At 42.3% G+C, this 27,251-nt stretch overlaps 1 protein-coding gene across 7 annotated transcripts in view; it reads left to right on the top strand.

Moving 5' to 3' along the window:
• LOC147013670 (semaphorin-3A-like) overlaps positions 1-27,251 on the top strand; it is a 138,057-nt gene that overhangs the window by 29,229 nt on the left and 81,577 nt on the right. For 3 of the 7 annotated variants that reach the window (XM_085850788.1, XM_085850785.1, XM_085850792.1), the window contains exons 2-3: positions 7,197-7,306; positions 17,658-17,828. In XM_085850788.1, coding sequence (XP_085706914.1) covers positions 7,210-7,306; positions 17,658-17,828 — 268 coding nt within the window. In that variant the 5' untranslated portion in view covers positions 7,197-7,209. Of the gene's footprint in view, positions 1-7,153; positions 7,307-17,657; positions 17,829-27,251 lie in introns of all 7 variants that reach the window. The other 4 variants (XM_085850791.1, XM_085850789.1, XM_085850786.1 and 1 more) reach the window with 3 other exon arrangements.

Genomic DNA, 27,251 nt, shown 5'->3' with positions numbered 1-27,251 from the left:
CTCTTCCCTCACCACCTGCCCTTTTGAATTCATCATGTACTCCTCCTTCCTCCTCTTCCTTCACACCCAGAGCCCTATAAAAGCATCCCACCAGTGTCTTACTGTTTTTACAATCTCTAATCTCGACCCACACAGAATCCTCAACATTTATTCCTTCCTTAATGTCACCCCTTTCTCTTGATGCAATGCTGTCCTTTACCGAGATTGCTACTCCTCCTCCTATTCTCTCCTTCCTATCACACCGATACACCTTGTCGCCTTCGAATCCTGTCCTCCAGTTACTCTCCTCCTGAAACCATGTCTCACTCACTGCAACTATGTCGTACTCCTCACTCTCCACTTTGGCTTCAAGCTCTTCCATCTTATTATTTAAACTCCTGACATTGGTATGGAATATATTTAACTTTTCCCTTCCTGAAATTCTATTTTTCTGCTTGGTTCCTTCCTTGATAGCGTCCCCACCCTGTGCTGACCTAAAAAAAGCCTCAATTCCCACTGCAAACCTTGCTGTCCCCTTTCTATGTAATATACAGACATCATTCCGGAAACACTCCCTTTGTCCCCAAAATGATTCCCACTGCTTCCTGAATGTAAAACCTTCCTCCCTACGCCATTCTTCCAGCCATTGGTTGACGCCTTTACTGCAGCTTACTGCAGTCCTAACTCTCATTACTCTCACGCTGGTGTTGTCACTATGTGTTTGGCTGAAAGACTCCTCTGCACTTTTTAAAATGTACCCTTATATTGAACATCTCTATTACTTCCCCTCATAATCACCCCCTTTCTTGTGTATGAAATACAATCTCCTTCAGCCACTCCTCATAGCTTATTTAGGCTCAGAATCGATGGAGTTGCTCCTCACCATTCTTCTTTTTATTTATATTATAATTTATCCCCCTTCAAGCACAATCTTAAACCCTCTTAGTTTTACCTATATCCATCTAGCACTGTGCTGGCTGTTTACCCCATCCCCAGATCCCTCTCCTGTGTGACACGCTCGTCGACTGCCCCTTGCATCATGTAGTCCCTGTTTTCATCGTTCTTACCCATCCCGAGCACCTTTACATCTCCTTGTAGTAAATTGCATCTCCCAACCCCCTCCTCTCTGCCGTACATCCTACCTCCAATCTTCGTTATTTGCAAATTTTGAAAGCCGAATCTTAGGTCCACGATCCAAGTCATTGATGTAAATTATTGAGTAAAAATTTTGTTATTTTGGGTGATGCAAATAAATCTGATGAATCAAAAACATATGAATACACTTGAGGTTTGAGTCGACCCTTCAATCGATTCATAGCAGGTGTTTCGAAATCCTTGTGAATGGTTGTTTTCCCAGAAGTCTGCAGCACTCGCACGTGCACTTGCCAAGTCTATCCTTCTGGTCTTGTGCAGTCAGCTTCAGGAATACTTCGTTCGACCTTTGACCTTGTTCAAGGCTGATAAGATTACAGAGCTTCGTGAGAGCATCGTCTCAGTTGTGTTGTTCGAGTCTTCTCGTCTGTGTTTGAATCCCTCCAAAAATGGGATCTCACCATAAACTTTTGCTTTTCTCTCCAGGGAACATGTTCTTTCATCTTGAAGTATCCTTACGTTTTCGAAGGGGTGTTAAACCAGCTGTGTCATCTGTGAGCACTTGCTTGCGGGTGATAAATATCCCTTGGCATCTTCTTGTGAAAGATTATATCATCACGTGCCAACATTCCGGCCAAATTCCAAATCCCTGCCACGTGGTGTGCAGCGTCTCATCCTTTGTTGTCACGGTTCGTCTGTTTCATTAGAATATGATGAGCAATGGAGCAACAAGAAGGATGAGAAGGAAAGACACGTTGCCATTTCTTTCCTCTTTATTGGAAAGGAACATTCCCAAATGATACAGATGTTACACGAAAACGGAACACAGTTCGAACTTTAAAACCAATGAAATAAAACAACACTACTTATTGAGTAAGATTCATAAATCGGCCGGTATAACAACTTCAGCAGATACATTGCATAATAACTGTCTCGTGCACACACCACTGTTTCCAAATAAGTTCACAGTTATTCTATTCAAGCTCGAGATACAGCCGACATGTGACCGAAGCTTTAAAAATCATCAAATGATTCACTAAAACATGGACTTTTTGCATTTTCCGCTTCCTCAACATGAACATAGCATGTTTAGCCTCAGAAAACAAATAATTAGAGAAAAGGCATTCATTTTTACATCCAGAGGAAAAAAAAAACCCCCAAACCTAGTCCCCTTATGATGGGCTCGTCACACGAAAGAAGAGTTAAAAGGGTGTTAGCCTCGAGCAGAGAACAAATGCCTGAAAAATTGTTTCAGAGGCATCACAGAGGGGGTACATTTCTGAAATATCAGAACGCGTTCGGTACAATAAAACATTACAGGGTGAAATAGAATGTGCCACTCGCCACTCCAAGTCCACAGAGTACTTCACAATGGATGCCCTGTCCATAACAGACCAATTTATTCCTGTGGAAGGCTGAGTTGGAGCATTCTGCTAGAGTGGGTCTTTGAGTAAGTGCTTTAACACAAAGAATATAAATATATAAGACTTTTCTTTTGAGGTAAAAGGAGTGAAGTCTTGAAGGATACGAATAATTACTTAGATACTGGGACAAGGAAAAAAACAGCCTCCACCTGTGGGTCACATTTTAAATCATTTTCTTTAAAGAAACATAAAATGATCCCACCGATCAGTTTGGTGGACTTAACCCTGGTGGCTCGAAGAATCTGAGCAGCTAAATTCCAATGATGTGAATAATGTAAAAGATAGCATTCATCCCAAACCAAAACCCGGGTAAAACTTATAACTATGGGCGATGGTATCAAAAATTTATCTTGATCTAAAAAGACCAAACCAGCATGCACTCACTCTAGCCTCTCCACTTCCTGCACTCGCTCTCGCCTCTCCACTTCCTGCACTCGCTCTAGCCTCTCCACTTCCTGCACTCGCTCTCGCCTCTCCACTTCCTGCACTCGCTGCAGCCTCTCCACTTCCTGTACTTCCTCCAGCCTCTCCACTTCCTGTACCCACTCCAGCCTCTCCACTTCCTGTACTTCCTCCAGCCTCTCCACTTCCTGTACCCACTCCAGCCTCTCCACTTCCTGTACTCCTTGCAGCCTCTCCACTTCCTGTACTCGCTGCAGCCTCTCTCCTTCCTGCACTCGCTCCGGCCTCTGCACTTCCTGCACTCGCTGCGGCCTCTCCACTTCCTGCACTTGATGCAGCCTCTCCCCTTCCTGCACTCGCTCCAGCCTCTCAACTTCCTGCACTCGCTGCACCTCTCCCCTTCCTGCACTCGCTCCGGCCTCTCCACTTCCTGTACTCGCTGCACCTCTCCCCTTCCTGCACTCGCTCCGGCCTCTACACTTCCTGTACTCGCTCCGGCCTCTCCACTTCCTGTACTCGCTGCACCTCTCCCCTTCCTGCACTCGCTCCAGCCTCTTCACTTCCTGCACTCGCTGCAGACTTTCCTCTTCCTGCACTCGCTCTAGCCTCTCTCCTTCCTGCACTCGCTCCGGCCTCTCCACTTCCTGCACTTTCTGCAGCCTCTTTCCTTCCTGCACTCGCTCCGGCCTCTCCACTTCCTGCACTCGCTGCAGCCTCTCCACTTCCTGAACTTGCTGCAGCCTCTCCACTTCCTGCACTCGCTGCAGCCTCTCTCCTTCCTGCACTCGCTCCGGCCTCTTCACTTCCTGCACTCGGTGCAGCCTTTCCTCTTCCTGCACTCGCTCCGGCCTCTCCACTTTCTGCACTCGCTGCAGCCTCTCTCCTTCATACACTTGCTGCAGATTCTCCCCTGCCTGCACTCGCTGCAGATTCTCCCCTTCCTGCACTCTCTGCAGATTCTCCCCTTCCTGCACTCGCTGCAGATTCTCTCCTTCCTGCACTCGCTGCAGATTCTCTCCTTCCTGCACTCGCTGCAGATTCTCCCCTCCCTGCACTCACTGCAGATTCTCCCCTGCCTGCACTCACTGCAGCCTCTCCCTTTCCTGCAAAACCTTCATCTACAAATTTTGCACCATGCTTTACCTCCTGCAAAAAAAATTTATCTGTTCCTTTTACCAATGGATTACAAGGCTGAGGTGTGCCATTTACCCTTTTTTTATGGTAACGAGGATCCTTTGTCGCCCTTATCCTCGATATAGCCCATATCAAACACTTATAACATTTATTTTAAGTTCCCTCTATTCTTCTATTGACTCGCACTCCAGAAACTCGCTTCCCAACCATATTCCCTCGACCTTACTCACTCGAGAAAGGAATGTACTGCTCGACGAGCCACTGAAATGAGTACGCCTATATACATACCTCGTAATAAAACATTATAAATACCTGCTAATCTGCTACTAGCAACACTGCAACCTAAAGAGATATGAAACGCACCACATCTTACACGAAATCACGAGAACAAATCTTTAAAACAACAAAAAATGTGCACTTATCACATTCTGCCTTAATGAACCAAATCAGAAGTCCAATACCCGAAGCCGGAAGTGTCAACGTTCTACTCATTGGTATTACTTGGATTACAGCCCACCATAATGCTTTACTGACCATGATGTACCAAATCTTTATTACTGTTATTGAAAAAAACACAAAATAATAGAACACTTTACGATATGTTATCCACCATGAAAAACTTCGAAGCCTTGATTTATCAAGACGTGTGCTTCCTCAGAGCAAGACAGAATATGAAAAGATAATACTGTGTGCATATACAAATAAATGAAGGACAAGCTCCGAAAAGTCCCAACTTATCATATAGTGGTGGACCCCGCTATTCGCCGATTCGCTATCCGCGGACCCTGTGTATTCGCGGTTGATAAAATGTGACCTGCTTCTACATTCGCGGCCGTGTCTGTGCTTTGCTATTCACGGTTTTGTTTTGTTTTCGAGAGCGTTTTCACGCTTTTTCACGGGATTTTTGATTTGCCTTTATAAATCATGAACCGCTGGGAACCGATCCCACTTTTCGCCATTGAAACAATGTCTCGACATTCGCGAATTCGACTTTTGCGGCTTTTTTCCAGGAACGTATCCCCCGCACATTCAACAGTAATTGTTTCCTTTATATTTTTGCCCTTTCTTCTACCTTGCCCTCTTTTCCAGCCATTTCAACGATTATGCTTCCCTCATCTCTTGTGAATGAAGCGCAAGTCCCAAAACTGCCTTCTTATTAACCACTGCCTCATTAAAAATGGAATCTAATTTTTTTGTTTTTTAAATTCAATATATTCATTCACTTGTACCGTAAAACCAATACTAGTAATATTCTTCTCCTTCTCCGCTTCCCTTTATAAGGGGTGAGGTCCGATGGCACCACGCTTCTGCCCTACCTTGACGACAATACTGTACCTCTCTCTGTCCTCAGCCAACTCTCTCCACTATGACCACCCATACCTTACGAATATCCCTCCTCACACAATCCTCCCATCTCAACCGTGGTCTACCTATTTTCCTCTTACCTTGCTCCCTCAACCTATCTGCTCTCTTTGCCATTCTCTCTGCCCACATCCGCACCAAGTGTCCAGCCCATCTCAGTCGGCATTTCGCCAACCAACCCCGCCAAGCTCATCTGCACACCAATCTCCTTCCTCAGTTCATCCATCCTCCTCCTATGCATCCTCTTCACTCCCACAATCCTCCTGACCCAATTGTTCTCACAAATCTGCAGCCAAACTTGTAACATTGACTGCTAAATAATTTTTGTCACATGTGCATATTTTCTGTATTTGACTTGCCTTGACCGAAGAAAATTGCCTCCAATGAATAAGACAACTATCTGCACAAACACCACATTTTGATTGTGTCTGTCTACCGTGTGAAGCCTGTGGCTGCTGGTTGCATCATTGGTTGGGATGCGGCAATGCCGCTGATGCAGTGTCCCCCTTACAAGTACACTGGTGCTCATTTTGCCGACCTCGGAAGGATGACAGGCTGAGTCAACCTCCTGGTGTATTAATTCAGCGGCCCAACGGGGCTTGAACTCAGGACCCTAGGATCCCAAGCTACCACCCTAAACACTGAGCCAACTCCAGGCTTATTTTGATTGTGTTATTGCTATGTTCACTATTGATGGATATCCATCGATAGTGAATGAAGTAGCAGTGTAATAAAAATGTGATATTGATGGGAAGCAGCCTGGGAGGAAAGGTTTGGTTCTTGATGTGGCGACATCAAGATCAACAACAAAACAAAACCTTGATGAAGTTACATCAAGAACCAAACCATTTTTTTTTTTTTTACCCAGCTGCTTCCTGTTAACATTCTAAGTCATCCTTGAGCCTCAGTCACAGTAACCCATCTGGAGATGCGTCTTCGAATGTGAAGCATTTGGGATAATCTCTCATTATTACAAAACCAAAGCCAAAGAGGAAGCTCAGCTAATTGACCAAGAAAGAGGGTTTCCCAGAGCAATTTAGCTGGATGTTGGCCCTCAGGGCAGGGAACTATGAATGCAGTTATGTCTGAAGCCGAGCTATCATCCCAGGTCACATCTGGTTCCAGAGTTAGACTTAAGATTGCTGCCCCTCCCAGCAGCTTGAACTCCAGCAGCGCAATGAGTCAATGGAACAGCCAGCCTCTCCTGAACAGAGGACTAGCCATAGGAGGTCTGGCCACAGCTGTTGCAGAGTTCTGCTCCAGCCCTGGAGCCTTGGGATTTCCTTCACACACGCCCGGCACGTGCCAATGTGCCAGGGGCTCTTTCAAGCTCACTCCCTTCTGCTCCTGATTCGCACCCCCACCATCCCCACCTCTCTTCCCACTTACCACCTTTCTCGATTATTCCTTTATATATTAACTCCCCACCATCCTCAGTTCATTCTCTTCAATTATTCGGTTGACATGTTAGTCAAGACAATGGCCCTCACCCATGTTTATGTAGAATGCGAAAACATTGATAGTTTTGAGGCTTCATTTGAATTGGTTTTTTTTCCCCAACTATTTTGTTTCCTTGATGAGAATATTCAGCGAAGTTGATACAAGATTGATGTTCATGTAAACATTTACAATTCAAAATTACCATTGCCATTTTTGGGTAATCTGTGGTGATAGCTGTTGAATATCTGTCACATCTAATCGTATAATTGCTTCCTTTTAGATTTTTTTTTTCTTTCTTCTACCTTTCCCATCTTTTCCAGCCCATTGCAAGCAATTGTGCTTCACTCAACCCCTGTTTTACAGGTCTGTCATTCGGATGTTGTTTTCTTTTCTTTTCTCACCAAGTGAGGCGAACCCCTGCCTCCAACAAACCATCCCATCCTCAGGTCCGGAAGCCAAGTCTCCTCCCAATGGTACCAAATGCACAAACCCTGTGGGACAAATGTTGTGGTTTTATTGAAATCCGGAACACGTGTTGTTTTGGCTTCATGATTGGGTAGAGCCATCACGACTAAAGTCCCCAACTTGTTAAACAGTTCACCCTGATGGTTCTCTCTGGCTGACATCAATTGTGTTTTCCACTTACATCCACTAAGGTTAGACCTATCAAGTAGGTTGCACAAGAAAAAACGGAATTTGGCCCATCATGCCAGCACTCTTATCAGCAGAACATCAATTCAATACATCCATTAATCTACCATAAATTCACTGGGGTTGTGGGGCGGGGGAGGTGAGGGAAGGAATGGGGAGGAGGAGAGTGTGGCAGAAACAGGGACATCAGCAGGGCTTCATATATATATATATATATATATATATATATATATATATATATATATATATATATATATATATATATATATATATATATATGTATCGGTATATATCTATTTATACATATATACACAGTGGGGAGAACAAGTATTTGATACACTGCCGATTTTGCAGGTTTTCACACTTACAAAGCACGTAGAGGTCTGTAATTTTTATCATAGCTACACTTGAACTGTGAAAGACGGAATCTAAAACAAAAATCCTGAAAATCACATTGTATGATTTTTAAATAATTAATTTGCATTTTAATCCATGAAATAAGTATTTCATCACCTTCCAACCAGTAAGAATTCCGGCTCTCACAGACCTGTTAGTTTTGTCTTAAAAAAGCCCTTCCATTCTCCACTCATTACCTGTATTAACTGCACCTGTTTGAACTCGTTATCTGCATAAAAGACAGCTGTCCACACTCAATCAGACTCCAACCTCTCCACAATGGGCAAGACCAGAGAGCTGTCTAAGGACATCAGGGACAAAATTCTAGACTTGCACAAGGCTGGGATGGGCTACAGGACAATAGGCAAGCAGCTTGGTGAGAAGGCAACAACTATTGGCGCAATTATTAGAAAATGGAAGAAGTTCAAGATAACAGTCAATCTCCCTCGGTCTGGGGCTCCATGCAAGATCTCACCTCATGGAGTCTCAGTGATCATGAGAAAGGTGAGGGATCAGCCCAGAACTACACGGCGGGACCTGGTCAATGACCTGAAGAGAACTGGTACCACAGTATCAAAGAAAACCATAAGTAACACACTACACCGTCATGGGTTGAAATCCTGCAGCGCACGCAAGGTCCCTCTGCTCAAGCCAGCGCATGTCCAGGCCCGTCTGAAGTTTGCCAATGACCATCTGGATGATCCAGAGGAGGAATGGGAGAAGGTCATGTGGTCTGATGAGACCAAAATAGAGCTTTTTGGTTTAAACTCCACTCGCCGTGTTTGGAAGAAGAAGAAGCATGAGTACAACCCCAAGAACACCATCCAAACCGTGAAGCATGGAGGTGGAAACATCATTCTTTGAGGATGCTTTTCTGCAAAGGGGACAGGACGACTGCACCGTATTGAGGGGAGGATGGATGGGGCCTTGTATCGCGAGATCTTGGCCAACAACCTCCTTCCCTCAACAACAGCATTGAAGATGGGGCGTGGCTGGGTCTTCCAGCATGACAACGACCCGAAACACACAGCCAGGGCAACTAAGGAGTGGCTCCGTAAGAAGCATCTCAAGGTCCTGGAGTGGCCGAGCCAGTCTCCAGACCTGAACCCAACAGAAAATCTTTGGAGGGAGCTGAAAGTCTGTGTTGCCCAGCGACAGCCCCGAAACCTGAAGGATCTGGAGAAGATCTGTATGGAGGAGTGGGCCAAAATCCCTGCTGCAGTCTGTGAAAACCTGGTTAAGAACTATAGGAAACGTCTGATCTCTGTAATTGCAAACAAAGGTTTCTGTACCAAATATTAAGTTCTGTTTTTCTGATGTATCAAATACTTATTTCATGCAATAAAATGCAAATTAATTATTTAAAAATCATACAATGTGATTTTCAGGATTTTTGTTTTAGATTCCGTCTTTCACAGTTGAAGTGAACCTATGATAAAAATTACAGACCTCTACGTGCTTTGTAAGTGGGAAAACCTGCAAAATCGGCAGTGTATTAAATACTTGTTCTCCCCACTGTATGTATGTATGTATGTATGTATATATGTATATATATATATATATATATAAATATATATATATATATATATATATATATATATATATATATATATATATATATAAATATATATATATATATATATATATATATATATATATATATATATATATATATATATATATATATATATATATATATATATATATATATATATATATATATATATATATATATATATATATATATATATATATATATATATATATATATATATATATATATATATATATATATATATATATATATATATATATATATATAAATATATATATATATATATATATATATATATATATATATATATATATATATATATATATATATATATATATATATATATATATATATATATATATATATATATATATATATATATATATATATATATATATATATATATATATATATATATATATATATATATATATATATATATATATATATATATATATATATATATATATATATATATATATATATATATATATATATATATATATATATATATATATATATATATATATATATATATATATATATATATATATATATATATATATATATATATATATATATATATATATATATATATATATATATATATATATATATATATATATATATATATATATATATATATATATATATATATATATATATATATATATATATATATATATATATATATATATATATATATATATATATATATATATATATATATATATATATATATATATATATATAAATATATATATATATATATATATATATTCATATATATATATATATATATATATATATATATATATATATATATATATATATATATATATATATATATATATATATATATATATATATAGGCAGAGCACTGGTGCAATTTGCCAGGGACCCTCAGTTCAATTCCTGATCTGGACACATAATTATATGCCTGGTGTTGGCTTAATGGTTAGAGTGGTGGGCTTAGGATCCCAGGATCCTGAGTTCAAATCCCACTTGGCTGTTGAATTAATACCAGGTGGGGTTGACTCTGCATATCATCCTTCCGAGGTCGGCAAAATGAGTACCATCTTGCTGGTATTCTGTGTCGGAGTGGTGACCCATCCAGGATTGTGTCCAATAGCCAAGGAGACTGCTTAAGCAGCACCAACACTCTGCACAGAGTATGGTCCCAATCTCCTCCTCCTCTCCACCCCCCCCCCCTTCCATGAGGAGACAAGTGACACTTAAGCTCACAGTTTCCCTACTGAATTTACATCGAGATGTAGGAGATGTCTCCTGCATGTCCATGAACCGTGTCACCCTATACAATCCTACCTTTTCTTTGAAATTCTTCCATCTACCCCATAAACATAACTGCATATATATATACACATACATATTTATATAGAAAATGTTGGATCACCGAATCAATAACAGGTTATTTCGACTTTAGTGAGGTGTCAAGATTATTGTTAGCGAAGATGAAGTGATAAATGCAGTGGAGAAGGAAACACACAACAGGGTCGAGGGATATGATGGAGGGACACTTTGAGGAAGAATCCGTGAGGGGAAGAAACACTAAGGAAAAGAGAAAAATACGTCTGAACCTAGAAATCGACGTTTTACACCAGTAGCCAAATTAACTCAGGGTGCAATGCAGCAATAATGGGCCAAATGGCCTCATTTCCTTGTTTTGGATCGTACAGAATTGTGCACCCACTCGTTAGACTCAGTGTGGTCCTGTGGATTTATTGTATTAAAATTCCCCTTCTCCACATGTAAAATAAATACTATACAGTAAGTGCAATAGGTTTGAGTCCCGACAGAGCATCGACCTTCAAATGTGCAGGCAGGCACGATCCAAGCTCCGTCACTCTCCTGGCCGAGAAAGGGTCACGTGACGTACCACGCTTGATCAGCCAAAGCGCCGTTGTTTCATGTTTTAACATAATTTTCATGAAGAATTGAAAGTTTTTCTTTGTGGTGATGTTGACCTTTTGCATGTAAAAAGAAAATGTTGGACAACAAATTCAGGGAAATTGGCCAACAGGTTTTGAAATGTATCAGGAGCAAACAAACAAACAAACAGACTCGATAACAGTTTTAAATTCTAAAAGGTTCAGACATACCGTTGCATCCATATAAACATATGTTCTGACTTTCCAGTTTGTATAAACACACTTCTGTTTTTAAAAAAACAACAAAAAGAACATTGCTATTTCTTGAACTGTTATGAATCCCTCTTTTTGCTAAACATTGTGAACATCCCATGAAGACAAGTGAGGAATTTGCTCAAAATCACCTTACATCGTGCCACACAGTAGGTATTTGAGTGCAAGCTCTGTATTTTAAGATGATTTTGTCTTGTTCGTGAGACTTAAGGCCAAAACTATGTATTCAAGACCGATGCTGGGATGATGTAGTCTTGGAAATCTCTTCGGAGTTGTCCTTGCTATCGCTACGGAGGAATCTCTGTCTCCTCTGTGATAGTATTAAGGGGCTATTTAAGAGATCTAAAAATGTAATTTAAATATTTTATTTCTCACTTCCTTTTGAATGTCATCAACAAGACAAAACGAGATACAAATGTGATGACACGAGCGAACAGCAATATTTATAATTGAGGAGGTATTCTCGACTTCAAACCTCCCCTGGAAGCAGGTGTTGCCTTAGGGCAGCATGTTTGGACCCATCCTGTTCTTAATTTACATTAACGACCTGTCTGCCTTTTTGGAAAGCAGCCTGGATGTCAGTGCTCAATTAGACAAATCCACAGCCAGCTTTCATTGAGAGAATGTGCCGTGAATTATTTCTTTTCCATTCTGGAAAAGATTAATCGACAACTGGCTGCGATTTGGAACATGGTTTTCAATCCAGGCAGGACTCACATTTTCATTTCATCCCTCAAACGAGACTGCCACAAAACATCACCATCATTATCTGTGATCAGTCTCCGGTAGAGTTACGGTTCTTGTACGATTTTAGACTTCCCATCAGTCATACCTTGCTTTTGAGCCAATCGCATTGCCAAGCTGGCAAAAACTAAAGAATCCCAGCAAGAAAAGCAAACTATTTGATGAAAATAAATCAAAACAAAGGTAGATGCAGAGAACACAACAAAAAAAAAAATCAGTGCAGCTCAGTATGTAAACAGTAGAGTATTTCTGTGGCTTTATTTGAATCAAGTGAACTTGGATGTCATACTGGTTGTCATTTTCATGGCGTCACATTACTAAAGGAAATACAAGACAAGGAAAGGTTTGGGCAGAGAAGGAGGGCATTTGTTTCCTCATGTCATTCTCAACAATGTCCAGACCCCAGCATTCCCACCTGCTGCAGGTAGTGCTCATTATACAATTAACCCAAACAGAAACTTTGCTCATAGCATCAGCGCACAAGGTCTACTCTATTTGGGAGATGCTGTAAGATCTTCAAGTTCCCAGAATTGAATATAGACGGGTCACCTGGTTTCATGTCCCGATGCAAAGGACTTCAAGCTCCAGCGTGTTGCGCCCATTGCTGGTACTTAAACAAACCAAAAAAAAATCTGGAGAGTTCATAAAAGAGATTACCCCCATGCTGTCTGGAGAAACAAGGACATTAGCGGGGTCTTCGAGCGGCACATTTGATCGGTCATGATGATGTAAAATGTAATTTTTTTGTCCCAAATCATGTTAAGCAGAAGGGTTTTGAAAGTGCTAAGAAGCTGATTTTTGTTCGACAGTGTTTCATTCAATTGAAATATAATAAAGATTTTAAAAGTCGGAGAAAAAAAAAAACAGTTCCGGAAGTTTACAGCCGTTGACGCAGCGTCTTTTACACCACACGTTACGTAAGTTATTTAGACCCGTTTGTGTCCTTTTTGGCATCCCTAAAAACAGTAAGCTTCCTCTTTGGAATGATTTTCAATTTTGTTTCACCGCCAGACAGGCAGACAGAGTATTTTTTTTTAAATCTCACTCCTCTCTGCACGTGTGCGATCGCGTCAAATCCAAAGTCAAAGTACTGCTAAACTACCGGTTCATTTTCCAATTCGTGTCCCGTCCGATTCGTGTTCAAAATATAACATTCAATTGAAATGAAGTTGTTCCTCGATCATAAACTGACGTTTGTAGACGGGACATACAGACGGACAGACATGACCCGATTGTTTAACCGTCACGTACACGGGGTAAATAAGAATGTCTCACCCTGTCAGGGATTTCACTCGGCAGTCCACTCATTATTGAGATGCCTAGTTGAAGTAAGAGATCCTGCCATCCTTTAATGAATTATTCAGTTTCTCGCCATAATTAGTCATTGGTGGTCGTAATGCCCTTTCATAATTGACAGACTTTTGGAATGCTCCTCAACAAGTTTTGATCTTTTCTGTGGCTAAGAACTAATCCTGCACGGGTCCGACCCCATCGCACGGTGCAGACATTTCTAGTGAGCTGCTCTGGTGGTGGAATTCGCACGCCAATGATGGCAACACCAGAAGGAATTAACCATAAAACTACCAAGCCACAATGTTGTTTATTACTTTATAATAAAAATATACCGAGATTATGATTATGAAATTAACGGAAAGCGATTGCAATGGCACAGTTGGTTAACTTATTAAATTAGGAACTACTCTTTGGACATGTAAGACGCCATTTGTGCATGGTGATCCCCCAAAAAGCAGAACCCATAGTATTTAATATAAAATCATCATTTATCACTCAAACGGCACAACTTTTGCACAGATGACCTCAGAACGACTGTGCTTAACTATACATGAATGACGTGCTCCAACTGTTTGCCGTGACGCTGTAAGCACACTTGGATTTGACGGGCAAAATGGTTGATCACTGTGACGCATTCCGCTGCAGATGTTGTGATTCAGATAGCTACGAAGATATAAATCTGGCAAGTACGGTATGAGGCCCATTCAACAGCAAGTCTTCGACTGATGACCGTTACCAAAGTGCGTGTTAAGCCAGTTCATTGGATCATTTGAAGTGTGGGGAATGGTTACATCATATTGAAACCATTGTCCCTCTCTCATCACCCCCCTGCGACTGAATAGGACCTTCCAAGACCTCCCAAGAACTTGGATGTAATGTTTCGTATCGACAGTTAATGCCTTACCTGTGTCATCCTCAAGTCAGAAAGGCCCAAAGATTCCATGTTTCCTGATTGTCACAGAGGTAGTGCATATTTTTCTGGGTGGAGACGTCACTCGAGCACTAGATTGGGGGAGGCTGGAGGGGTTTCAATCCCCAGAACATGCAATTCTTGGAGTTGACATGTCTATAAAGAAGGAAATGGGTGTCATCAGAAAAACCAGACATTGTCAAGGAAGTTCGGCTTTTCTGCACATGGGCTGGAGTCAGTTTGTGTTTAATCTGAGTTATACACAAACAGTTTCACATCATGGATTCGAAGTCTTCTCACTGATTCACGTTAAAATACCAAGCTCTTGACGCCGGCCTTCGGGAGATTACTTCGGGTCTATGCCCACCGAATTTTAAAAGGGAAAAATTGTCGCCAACTTCTGTAGTCTGTCTTGTGGTTCACTCTTCAATCACCTGATAAAACAGGTTGTCATTAGGAAGATGGAAAAAAAATACAAAAGGTGGGTTCCATCTTTTGGGGTCATCCGGTATGTATCTCCAATCTTGTTTCATCGCTCGTTGCAGAAGCCTTGGTATTGTAAGTAAATAGTGACCATTTGTATCAATGTGATGCGAATGTTCACCTCCTTCAATTCCTGGAATTCCCTCGGAAGTCGCTGTGTTCATGACGAGACTCATACCTGCTGATATATTTCAACATGCAACATGATGAGTCAGTGGTTTTGCCATCTGGTCCATTATTATTAAACAACCCATGTTTTAATATCACGAGTGGCATGCACCATGTTGCGCATTAACCACAAACACTGACAAAAGTACTCATCCTCTAATATATTGTTACGGCTGTGGAAATTCGCAATACACCATAAAGGGCCCTCAGGTGAGATATCTCCATAGGTATATGTGTAGTTAGCCCAAACCCGTTGTATAGAGGGAATTTATGTGATCCATCCGGGCTGCGACGCTTTGAGTTAGCCATTTTTCTGTTCTATGTTTTATTTCAAACAAACAGCATCTCAACAACCATGCCATCCCCACCACAGCGCCAACCACACTACAACGACGCCACCTCCACCACCTACGCTACTACATCATCGCTTCTACAACCATTCGCAAACACCACCACCTTCGCCTTTACCTTCACAACTTCATCCCACATCATCGCTTCTACGGCCATTCCCAAACACCACCAGTCAACACCAAACGTCGTGTTCCCGGAGCCGTTCGGCAGTGGAGGCCGAACGCGTCGATTCGCGGATCAGGAATGCTTCACGCCCACTTCTCCTCCGTCCAATGGGCAAGCGTGAGGCAGCTTGGCCCCGCCTCCAATCGCGTCGGTGAATTCCGTCCATGTCTGTCTATGCAAATTTTAGGATCAGGGGAGGTTCACGCCCATTTTTGTCCGACCAATGGCTGACCGGGGGGGGGCGGTGTGGCCCCGCCTCCAATCGCGTTCTGCTCCGGGAATTTGCATATCGGTGCCTCCTGAGAGCTATAAAGGTGCGAGCGGAAGGCGACTCGCAAGGAGAGTGTGGAACTGGTGGAGCTAAGCGTGAGTTGGAGCGTTGAGCGTTGGAGAGCGTCGTTGAGAGTTGAGCCGGAAGAGGTGGAGTGCACGCGGTGGAGCTGCAGGCGGCGGGTCTGGGCAAGGAAGCTCGGGTCCGAGGCAAGGAGGACGGCGGTCGGCGACGAGGTTGTGGTGTGGGGGATCACTCATCTCGTCGTGGGACCCAAGCCAGCCAGCCACTCCCCTCCCCCAGGGTATCAACAATTTCCCCTTCCCCCGCGCAGAGATAGTGCAAAGGGGGCCCTGTTCCTCCCCCACCCCAAACGTGGTGCCAACGAGCATGCCAGGGGCACGGAGTCGGGGCACAGCAGCGCGGACATTTTGCGGCTTGCCCGCCAACGCGTCACGAGGATGCGGGTAAGACCTCCCCGGTCTCGCGGACATGGCCGCTCCTATCGGTCCCGCGCACATTTGGCCTACGGGCCTGTCTGCCTCCTTGTCTGTGAGGGTGGCTTCCTTCTTTTGCTTTTGTGTAAATGTGTGTTGGCGCCGTCTGTGAAGTAAAACTGTGTAAGTGTTGCCGTGTGTACGCGTTAGGTCGGTGTCAACTGTTTTCTTCTTGCCTTTGCTTTTTGTGTATGGCTGTATATACGTGCTTTCCGTGTGTCGCGTAATAAAATGCTTGCTTGTTGAACTGTGCCCGTTTCGCTTCGTCTTTTCTCCATTTGAATCTCCATCTTGCATCACGTAAGGGGTTCGTAGTGGGTGCAACATCCCGGTAATTAATCTGAACCGTCCAGGTCGACGATAACACCACTCGGTTATCCCGATAGTACGGAACGGGCCGCCTAAGTGGCTCGCGTCCGAAGTCGACCTGCGGCGAGGTACGATCGCCCGGTTTACCATCCGCGTGGGTACTTAGGTAGGTCGAGCTTGGCGAACAACCCTATCCTACGCGGATGGCCAATTGGCACGATTGTGGTGAGGTCGAAAGGCCCACCAGTGACTAGCTCCCAGCGTTGGTCCGAGCGGGTCACGACAGAATTGTCTGTCCGGTGGGCGACGTGCCGCGATTCGAGTTACGTGGCCGTCCGCACGCCGGCGGGCGCGAATTCGCAACAATATATATATATATATATATATATATATATATATACATACACACATTATGTTGTTGTTATATGTGATTTAGTCATTTATTCTCAAGGACTTGCTGCGTTGTGGTCTCAAATCTACTCACATACCTTGTATCTACTGCTAATACAGACTTCTTCATTATAATGGTGAATGAGGCCACCAAGTTGATGCTTGAGGTTGAGATCATTTATCTGAGTGTTTTAATCACGACAACCAGAACTCGTCAATTTGGATTACTCACGTGCATCTACTCCAACCATGGTTTTTAACTTTTGGCATGTTCTGCTACTCTCACGTCCGAATTTGTCCCAATCGTGTCCCACTCTGATGTCCCATTTATTTGTACCAACTTCTCCCTTTGAGTTTTCTAAGTGTGAGCACCATCTCCCACCTGGCATTTGTATGCCCTTGGCATCACGGTGTGAACATTTACCAACCAGAATAGCAAGCCTAACGCACTCCTGCCCTTTTTTTTTTTTTTACTGCAGACAGCTTTGTTGACCCCATGGGATTCATCTCGTGCTACCGGAGATCAGACCGATCATCTCCAGTCACACTTTGCAGCTGCCTGTGGCCTTTGATTCTACTGCTGGCCCCTCCACTTGCAACTTGCTGGAGTGATAAGTTGTCTATTCCACGGATCAAGCTCTCGTACCAAGGTAAACCAATCCTATCTCATGACAGAAAGTGTAACATGGTAAAGATATGACAAACCTTTAAGTAAAACTTCTCATGCACATCCATGGTAGTGTCTGTAGACATTGTAGGTTCAAATCCAGCTGAAGCTAGGAGAATTGATTATGGGATCTTAGCTTCTGAAAACCAAACTAGTCTCAGAAAAATTACCCTGTGTTTATCAGATCGTCAGGAAATACCCAAAGCCTGGTGTTGGTTTAACGGTAAAGCTGTTTGGCTGAAAATCTTCGGGTCTTGAGTTTAAGCCCCTGTCGCACTTTTGAATTGACACCAGGTAGGTTGACTCAGCCTGTCATCCTTCCAAGGTTGGCAAAATGAGTACCAGGTTACTGGTAACAGGGGCACTGCATCAGCGGCAAAGTTGCACTTCCAGAAAATGATGCAACCAGCAGCCACAGGCTACATACGAAACAACAACAACAACAAGTAAATACCCAGATTTCTCATTAATGACTTTGAGGGAGAGGGTAAACCTGCCTTCCTCTCCCCCCCCCCCCCCCATTTCCTTTGTGTGGTCACCATGTGATGCCAGGATACACTTTACAGTTGGCTCTTTAGGCTTTTACAGAAACTTGGGACGGATGCCAAATTGATACCAATAAAATACAGTTTGACTCCACATCCCTTCAACAACCCAAAATGACACCAACTTATCCGTATACGTCGTGATAAAAATGACAGTAATCGTTAATTATTTAATTCCACTAATAAGTATTTGTATGCAATGAAGCCAAACAGTTGTGCACAGAAGTGATAAACACGAATGGAATCTACACTCGTGTCTGATCTTTGGGTGCTGGCCAGACAGCTGTGTTGTCCAAGGAATTCCCAAGCTCCCATGGCAAATTCCCGGAACTCCGTGGTGTCCTGGTAATGTATACATTTGAGTTACCAACATCCGGGTCATGAAAAGAAGTGCCACAACTGTTTAAGATCTACTCTGATGAATCCTGACGACATTTTAACACCAAATATCCAAACTTGAGAATGAAAGACCGGGACAATTTATCCCCCTCCCTCCCTATCCCTCCGAACAAATTGTACATTAGACCAGAATTGGGTTTCTTTTGCTAATAAATAATTAAATTGCATCATCAACTTGGCCTGCACTCGGTAGAGCGCATACCTCCGCCATGTTGAGCAGTTTACATTTTGTTTCCCATCGATAGGCCGGATCTGCATCCGGACCTCAAAATCGAATCGGCTTGTTGTTGTCGCCTCAACAACGCATCCACCAAGTTTTATCACAATCCATCCACAACTTTTTGTAATATCATGCTGCGGTATATATCGTTTTTGGCCCCGTCTCTCAATGGTGAAGGATCGCTTGAAAAAGTTTATAAAAACCTTCGGTCAGAATACCATGACTATAACTGCTCATACCTTTCCTACATTAACACCTTAAACAGGTGGATCCCTTGTCGTGTACAATACAAAAACATCGATGGAGCCCATGGATGAAGCATGGACTGCGCATGTTCGTTCACCACAAATTTGGTGTGCAAAACTATTTTCTCATGAGAAAGGTCAACGTCACAATAAAATCTTCAATTCTCAATCAAATTGATGTGTTAACAACATTAAATACGGGCACTCACAGTGGGTACGGTGACGTATGACGCACTCCGACCACGTCACGTAAATCCTGCACAACTACTTACAACTACATGTCGTCATGGAGTCATGTACATATGACTATAAACTGTTATAAAATATAATCACCCCGGTTTATGTGGGTTTCACAACTTCACAACAGCAACGTTCTCAGTGAGAAATGAGGAAGGAATTCAGGGGTTTTTTTTAGGTCAGCGGAGTTTGGGGAAGCTATAAAGGAAGGAACGGATGAAGTAATTGGGATGAGTAAGGCCAGGCAGGAAAATAGAATTTCAGGAAGGGAAAAGTTAAATATACTCCATACCAATGTCAGGAGTTTAACTAATAAGATGGAAGATCTTGAAGTCGAAGTAGATAGTGATGAGTATGATATAGTTGCAGTGAGTGAGACATGGTTTAAGGAGGAGAGTAACTGGAGGACAGGATTAGAAAGCTACAAGGTGTATCGGTGTGATAGGAAGGAGAGAATAAGAGGAGGAGTAGCAATCTGGGTTAAGGACAGTATTGCATCAAGAGAAAGGGGTGACATTAAGGAAGGAATAAATGTTGAGGATTCTGTGTGAGTCGAGATTAGAGATTGTAAAAACAGAAAGATACTGGTAGGATGCTTTTATTGGGCTCTGGGTGGGAAGGAAGAGGAGGAAGGAGGAGTACATGAAGAATTCAAATGGGCAGGTGGTGAGGGAAGAGTATTTATTATGGGGGATTTTAACTTGCCAGGGATAGACTGGGTCCAGGGACAGGGAAAGGGAAGAGGGGATGAGGATTTCCTAGTTTTATTCCAAGATTGCTTTTTAACCCAATTTGAAGATAAGCCCACGAGGGGGAGTGCAGTGTTAGACCTCCTTTTAACTAATGATCCCAATATGGTGGAGGAGGTGGAGGTCGAGGAGCATTTAAGAGCAAGTGACTATAACATTGTTTGTGCAAAGACTCTGTTGAAAGTTCGAGTTCAGGATAGTAGGGTAAGGCTATTATATTTCAGGAAGGCAAACCTTGAGTATTTGAGGAGAGAGTTGGGTGATGTAGATTGGAAGACTCTAACAACAGGACAATCAGCATCAGAGAAATGGGAAACCTTCAAGGACCAAATGTGTAGAGTGCAGAGTAAGTACATTCCAATGAGGTGTAATACTAGAAGTAGAAAGAGACTAGGATGGTTGAGCAGTGAGATAAGGAACGCTATTAAGGAGAAACAGAAGGTATTTATTAGGTATAAAATAACAGGACTGGAGTTAGATTTATATCACTATCAGAGTAAATAGAGGCAAGTGAAGAAAATAACTTGACAAGCCAAAAGAGAGTATGAGAAGGACATCTTCTTCTTCTTCTTTCAGCTGCTCCCGTTAGGGGTCGCCACAGCGGATCATCCATTATGATCCGCATAGTGATTTGGCACATGTTTTACGCTGGATGCCCTTCCTGACGCAACCCTGGTCGCCTCTTACGACACAGGGATATGGTACACCTATTTTAACTGGGGTATACACCGGCCCAGTATACTGGTACTCATTTCGCTGACCTTGGAAGGATGACAGGCTGAGTCAACCCCCTGGTGTATTAATTCAGTGGCTCAACGGGGCTTGAACTCAGGACCTCTTGGATCCCAAGGCACTGCCCTAACCACTGTGCCAACACCAGGCTGTAGAGTATGAGAAGGGTATGGCTAAGAATATTAAACATAATAGCAAGGCTTTCTTTAAATATATCAGGGGAAAAGAACAGGTTAGAACCAGTGTGGGCCCATTGAGGTATAGCACCGGGAGAGTGGTTAGTGAGGAAGGTGAGATGGCAGGCTTATTAAACAGGTACTTTTCTCCAACTTTTACACAAGAACAGTTAGGAGAATTGCTAATAGCTGAGAGTATCTATCAAGGAGGTGAGGAAGGGCTTTTACAGAAGATCCAGGTTGGAGTGGAGGAAGTAAAGGAACAGCTCGGTAATCGAAGAGTAGATCAGGCACCTGGTCCAGATAATATGGACCCGAGAGTATTGATGGAGGTGCTGAGCAGGTAAGCGAGATGTTAATGAATATTATCAATAGTTTCCTGGAGTCAGGACAGGTACCGGAGGATTGGAGAGTAGCAAATGTAACATCATTATTTCAGAAAGGATCCAGAGAAGAAGTGGGAAACTATCGACCTGTTAGTTTGACTTCAGTTGTGGGGAAGGTGTTGGAGACATTAGTTAAGGACCGGATGAGGAACCATTTAAACAAGCAGTCATAGACTGGTACTTACGAAATAATCAACTTGACCTCTGATCTTGTCTAATAAAAGCTGTCTCTTGAGAAGGTAGCGACACAAACCAGAAGTTTCTACGATGATTCTGTACCAAACCATCAAAAATCGAATGTTTTGGATGTTTGACCTCACTGTGACCTTGACCTTTGACCGATTTTGACCAAAATCTAATCAGCGCTAGCCACCACCCTCCTGAATCACGTGGTGTATTTTGACATTGGTAGCTTCTTCCGTTCTCGAGTTATCATTTTTTGGATGTTTGACCTCACTGTGACCTTGACCTTTGACTGATTTTGACCAAATTCTAATCAGCACTAGCCATCAGCCTCCTGAATCACGTGGTGTAATCTGACATTGGTAGCTTCTTCAGTTCTCGAGTTATCTGTACCAAACCATCAAAAATCGAATATTTGACCTCACTGTGACCTTGACCTTTGACCGATTTCGGCCAAAATCTAATTAGCACTTGCCATCACCCTTCTGAATCATGAGGTGTAATTTGACATTGGTAGCTTCTTCCGTTCTCGAGTTATCGTGCCTACAAACAAACAAACAAGCAGTCATAGACTGGTACTTACGAAATCGTCAACTTGACCTCTGACCTTGTCTAATAAAAGCTGTCTCTTGAGAAGGTAGCGACACAAACCAGAAGTTTCTACGATGATTCTGTACCAAACCAGCAAAAATCGAATGTTTTGGATGTTTGACCTCACTGTGACCTTGATCTTAGACCAATTTTGACCAAAATCTAATCAGCGCTATCCACCACCCTCCTGAATCACGTGGTGTAATTTGACATTGGAAGCTTCTTCCGTTCTCGAGTTATCATTTTTTGGATGTTTGACCTCACTGTGACCTTCACCTTTGACTGATTTTGACCAAAATCTAATCAGCACTTGCCATCAGCCTCCTGAATCACGTGGTGTAATTTGACATTGGTAGCTTCTTCCGTTTTCGAGTTATCTGTACCAAACCATCAAAAATCGAATATTTGACCTCACTGTGACCTTGACCTTTGACCGATTTTGACCAAAATCTAATCAGCGCGAGTCATCTCCCTCCTGAATCACCTGGTGTAATTTGACATTGGTAGCTTCTTCCGTTCTCGAGTTATCGCGCCTACAAACAAACACACAAACAAACAGAAACGGAAGTCATCAATATACTTACAAAATCTTTAGATTTCGTAAGTAACAAATAAAAAAACATTTAAAGGTAGTCAGCGTGGGTTTACCAAAGGTAGTTCCTGTTTAACAAATCTTTTAGAGTTCTATGAAGCAGTGTATGATTGAGTGGATGAGGGAAAAGCAGTGAACATAGTATATCTCGACTTTGAGAAGGTATTTGATAAGGTACCACATCGGAGGTTGTGAGCCAAAGTGAGGGCTTGTGGAGTGGCTGGTCAGGTAGCTAATTGGATTGCAAACTGGCTTAGTGATAGGAAGCAAAGAGTGGCTGTGAGTGGGAGGATGTCTTGCTGGGAGGATACAAGTAGCGGGGTACCTCAGGGATCAGTACTTGGACCATTATTATTCATTATTTACATCAACGATTTGGATAATGTGGTAAAGAGTAAGCTTTCCAAATTTGCAGATGACACAAAGCTTGGAGGTAAGGTGGATAGCAGAGGGGGTGGTGATCAGATTCAGGAAAGTATTGATACTTGTATAGATTGGGCAAAAGATTGGCCGATGGAATTTAACCTGAGGAAGTGTAAGGTGTTGGGGATGGGAAAGAACAATGAAAATAGAGATTGCAGGATGTAAGGGGTAATTTTGGAGCGTGTCACACAGAAGGATCTGGGGTGGTAACGGATACTGGATGTAAGCAGGCAGCACAATGTCAGGCAGCTATAGGCAAAGTAAAGAGGGTTTTAGGTTGTATTCGGAGGGGGATCAATTATAAATCAAAAGTGGTGGTGTTAACATTGTATAGGAATTTGGTGAGGGCCACATATGGAATATTGTGAACAGTTTTGGTCACTACAACGTGGGAAGGACATAGATGCCATCGAGCAGGTTCAGTGTAGGGTTACCAGATTGATTCCGGGCCGAGCTAGACTCAGATTCCGGGCTACCAGACTCAGCTATGAGGAGCGGCTGAAGGAGACAGGGCTTCATACACTATAAAGGAGGTGGTTACGAGGAGATATGATAGAGATGCTTAAGATAATGAAAGGTACAGATAAAATAAGTGCAGATGAATTATTCAACAGAGTAGACAGTGACAGAACCAGGGGCTATAGATTGAGAGTAAATAAGTGGAGAGTTACGACGGTAGTGAGGTAGGGGACTTTCACTCAGAGAGTAGTTAATGTATGTAATGGTATCCCTGGAAAGGTTGTGACAGCAGGAAAAGTTGTTAAGTTTAAATCAGAATTGGATAGGTCCCTGGAAGTTATGGAGATAGAGGGGTATAGGGATGTTGGCAGGACTTTTAGGTAGTTTGAACATTGATGGGTGATTGTTTGCGTGTGTGCGGAGTGCTGTTGGTGGGGGGTCTCGTCAAGGGGTGGTGTGTGCTTGATGTTGTGTGTGTTTTTACCCAAGCTCATGCCCCCTACCCTGAGGGGGAACAAAATACAAAAACTACAAAAAAAAAACACAACAAACTTTTAATATTTAAAAAATACTCATTTTGTGTTTTCTTATTTTGATATGTGTTGATAAGTTCCTTTGGCGTTGATGTGGCACAGGCAGGATGAGCTGAATGGCATCCACCTGTGTCTGATTTCCTTGTGTGTTCCGTCGTGTTTCCTTACCCGCTTCAGCTGTACTCATCCCCAGTGTTCTCCTGTTCTCCACCTACCCTTGCTCTCGTTCTTCCCCATGTCTTTTCTTCCCTCAAATCTCCCTCTATTTCATCCCTCTGCCCTGCTTTTGATGCACCCCCATCCCCTCATTTTCACTGTTGTTCTGTACTATTTACTACTCTGTTATGTTATAACTCCTACATGAGCCTCAATTCTGTATACAATAAAGAGTTGCATCGTAAAGTGTTCCATCACTCAAATGCACATTAAGCTGGGTGTCACATCTGCTCGCATTAGCTTGTGGACGTCAGAAGTCCCACATCGTCGTTTGCGAAGAGTAGACAAGTTATTGCCGGCACCCTGAACAAAAGAGAAATTCCTGTCCAAGTCATCTCCATTTGAATGTCAGTCCTGGCCAGTCGGTTCGTGAAAGGCTTTGACTGATTTGCCTCCTGCAGGTGATTCCACAAGATTGTGGGATTTATTAGTTTTAATTTTAATCAAGTTAACGATTGCAGATGCCTCGTTTCATTGAGCCTTATGGTATTTAAAATCGGGTGTTACCTGCAAATACTTTTGGGAAAATGAATGTTGCGTCCACGTCGGCGGAAAGGACGTTATCCTGGGGCTTGCACGGCACGTACTGTATCAGAATATTTTCCATGAACGAGCATTCATATTTCCAGCCAATAAATACTCTCCTCTTATTGCCAGCTCAAAGGCCGAGTCAATGCTGCTCACTAACTGTTGCAGACATTCTACCTGGAGTTCACGTCACACGCTTCCTTCTGATCGACTCACTGTTCTATTGACCCAATTCCTCTATCCTCGTGTGAAAAAGTATCGTGATAGTTACTTTGTGTCCGTGGATGTTGCGGTGCATCTCACAATATTGTCAGTAAATCAAGTGATATTACATTTACCAACATTTTGGCGTGTTTAGTAAAAGCACATTTGTATCGACGTGGTTTCTGGCCTTTAAGTGAGTCAAGCTGTGAGCAGATGGAAGTGAATCCAATTTGGAATAGTAAACCAAGACATCTTTGAAAATAGTTTACAACTCTTTTTTTCAAGGCAGCATTTTCAAACATCAGCTTCTTCCTTATTCCCAAGAAATATAACAAACATTAAAATGCCATGTTTCACACAGAGACCGAGACAGAGAGAGACAGAGACTTGACTTTTATGTCCTTTTCTTACAAAAGTATAACATATACATCTGTATGTTTTTTTTAAACAGACAAAACCAGGAGAATAACTGGAAGGGCACTCAGTAGAGCGCACACCTCCACCACGTAATGCCTGATCCACGAGAACATATCGGGCCCAACACATGTTTGAAATATCATGCTATACGGTTCGATATCGTTTTTGGCCCGATCTGTCAATGGTGAAGAATGACTTTAAAAATTAAATAATTCTCGTTTCCAGATCCAGATTCACATCTTCACCAGAATTTAATCGATTCTTCCTCGTCACACCTAATGTGTCAATCAAGTTTCATCTGAATCCGTCCACAACTTTTTGGGACATCCTGCACACAGACAAACAAACAAACAAACAGACGGGATGAAAACATAACTTCCTTCACCTTCGGTGGTGGAGGTAATAAAACCGATTACAAACAGTTCTGTGTAAGAGGAGGCCATAAACAACAAGAGGTGAAATCACAAAAATAAGCACAAAGGAAATTTCATGAAGGCTTGAGAGAGTAAGCACCAAACAATGGTGAGGAAGAAATCTCCTGCCCACATTAGATGCCATGTTGGCATCCCATGAGAGGAGGGGGAGAGTTTCCTGCTCTTTTCGTTAAATGCAGAGCATCAAACAAGGAATCAGCACGTAATACTTTGTCTTTGATATGACTTCAGAAGTTAATATGCAGAGCAGACAATATACATGAAACAGCACGAAGTCCGGTTCGAGGTTTTCATTAAGAAGAATACCAGATTTTGTCAAAGCTCGTGTTGGTCGGCATCAGTGGACAGTTCGAAAGATTGGTTTGTCAACTGATAGTTCGTAATGGTATGACAACTATCATGGGAATAACCAAAACTAACCATCACGGGACTTGGGAATTTCACCTGAATTGTTTCCCTACTTCTGAGCACTCAACTCAACTCGTGGGAATCTCTAAACACTGGAAACTCCAAGGTCGGAAGCAAAAGGAATTTTCAACTTCAGCAGAAAAATAAATTGGTTAATTTTTTTTTTTTGGGGGGGGGGGATAGCAATGAGGGGTTTACATTTCTCAAAAATACATTTCAAATTGGTATCCTATCGGGAATGTTAATTTGTCCACAAAACATCTCGAGAAAAGAGAGAAAATTCTCTGGAGAGATTAGATGATGCCCTCAGCAGCAGAGGTTTCTGGGAAGTTACTTTTCTCAAGGTTAACAATTCAGTTTGAAGTCTCAGTATATATATATATATATGTCTGTGTCTGTGTCTGTCTCTCTCCTCTTCCATGAGCCATATAAACTGTCAGAAAAAATATGATAACATATGTTATTGTTAGCCTTTTGATTAACAACCTCACAGTCAGTCAGCATAACTGCATTTCACATGGGATTTCAACATGGAGTAACAGCATATATTCAGGGACATATTCACTTCAGATCACCAAACAGGGAGACCTCCACGCCAGTGATGCTGGAAAAAAAATCCAAGATGATTTACTTGTGTGACCTTCACATCTTCAGCTTTACCCTGGACACTGATTTTTTTTTTTTTTAATCCAGGATTTATGAACAATGCATTTCAGCAAAAATGTAAGA

Source organism: Eptatretus burgeri, chromosome 13 (genome assembly GCF_056783735.1).
Source record: "Eptatretus burgeri isolate ZD-2024b chromosome 13, Ebu_testis_v1, whole genome shotgun sequence".
Classification (NCBI taxonomy): domain Eukaryota; kingdom Metazoa; phylum Chordata; class Myxini; order Myxiniformes; family Myxinidae; genus Eptatretus; species Eptatretus burgeri.
Note: the sequence above shows the minus strand (reverse complement) of the source record. Positions and strands in the feature narration are given on the sequence as shown.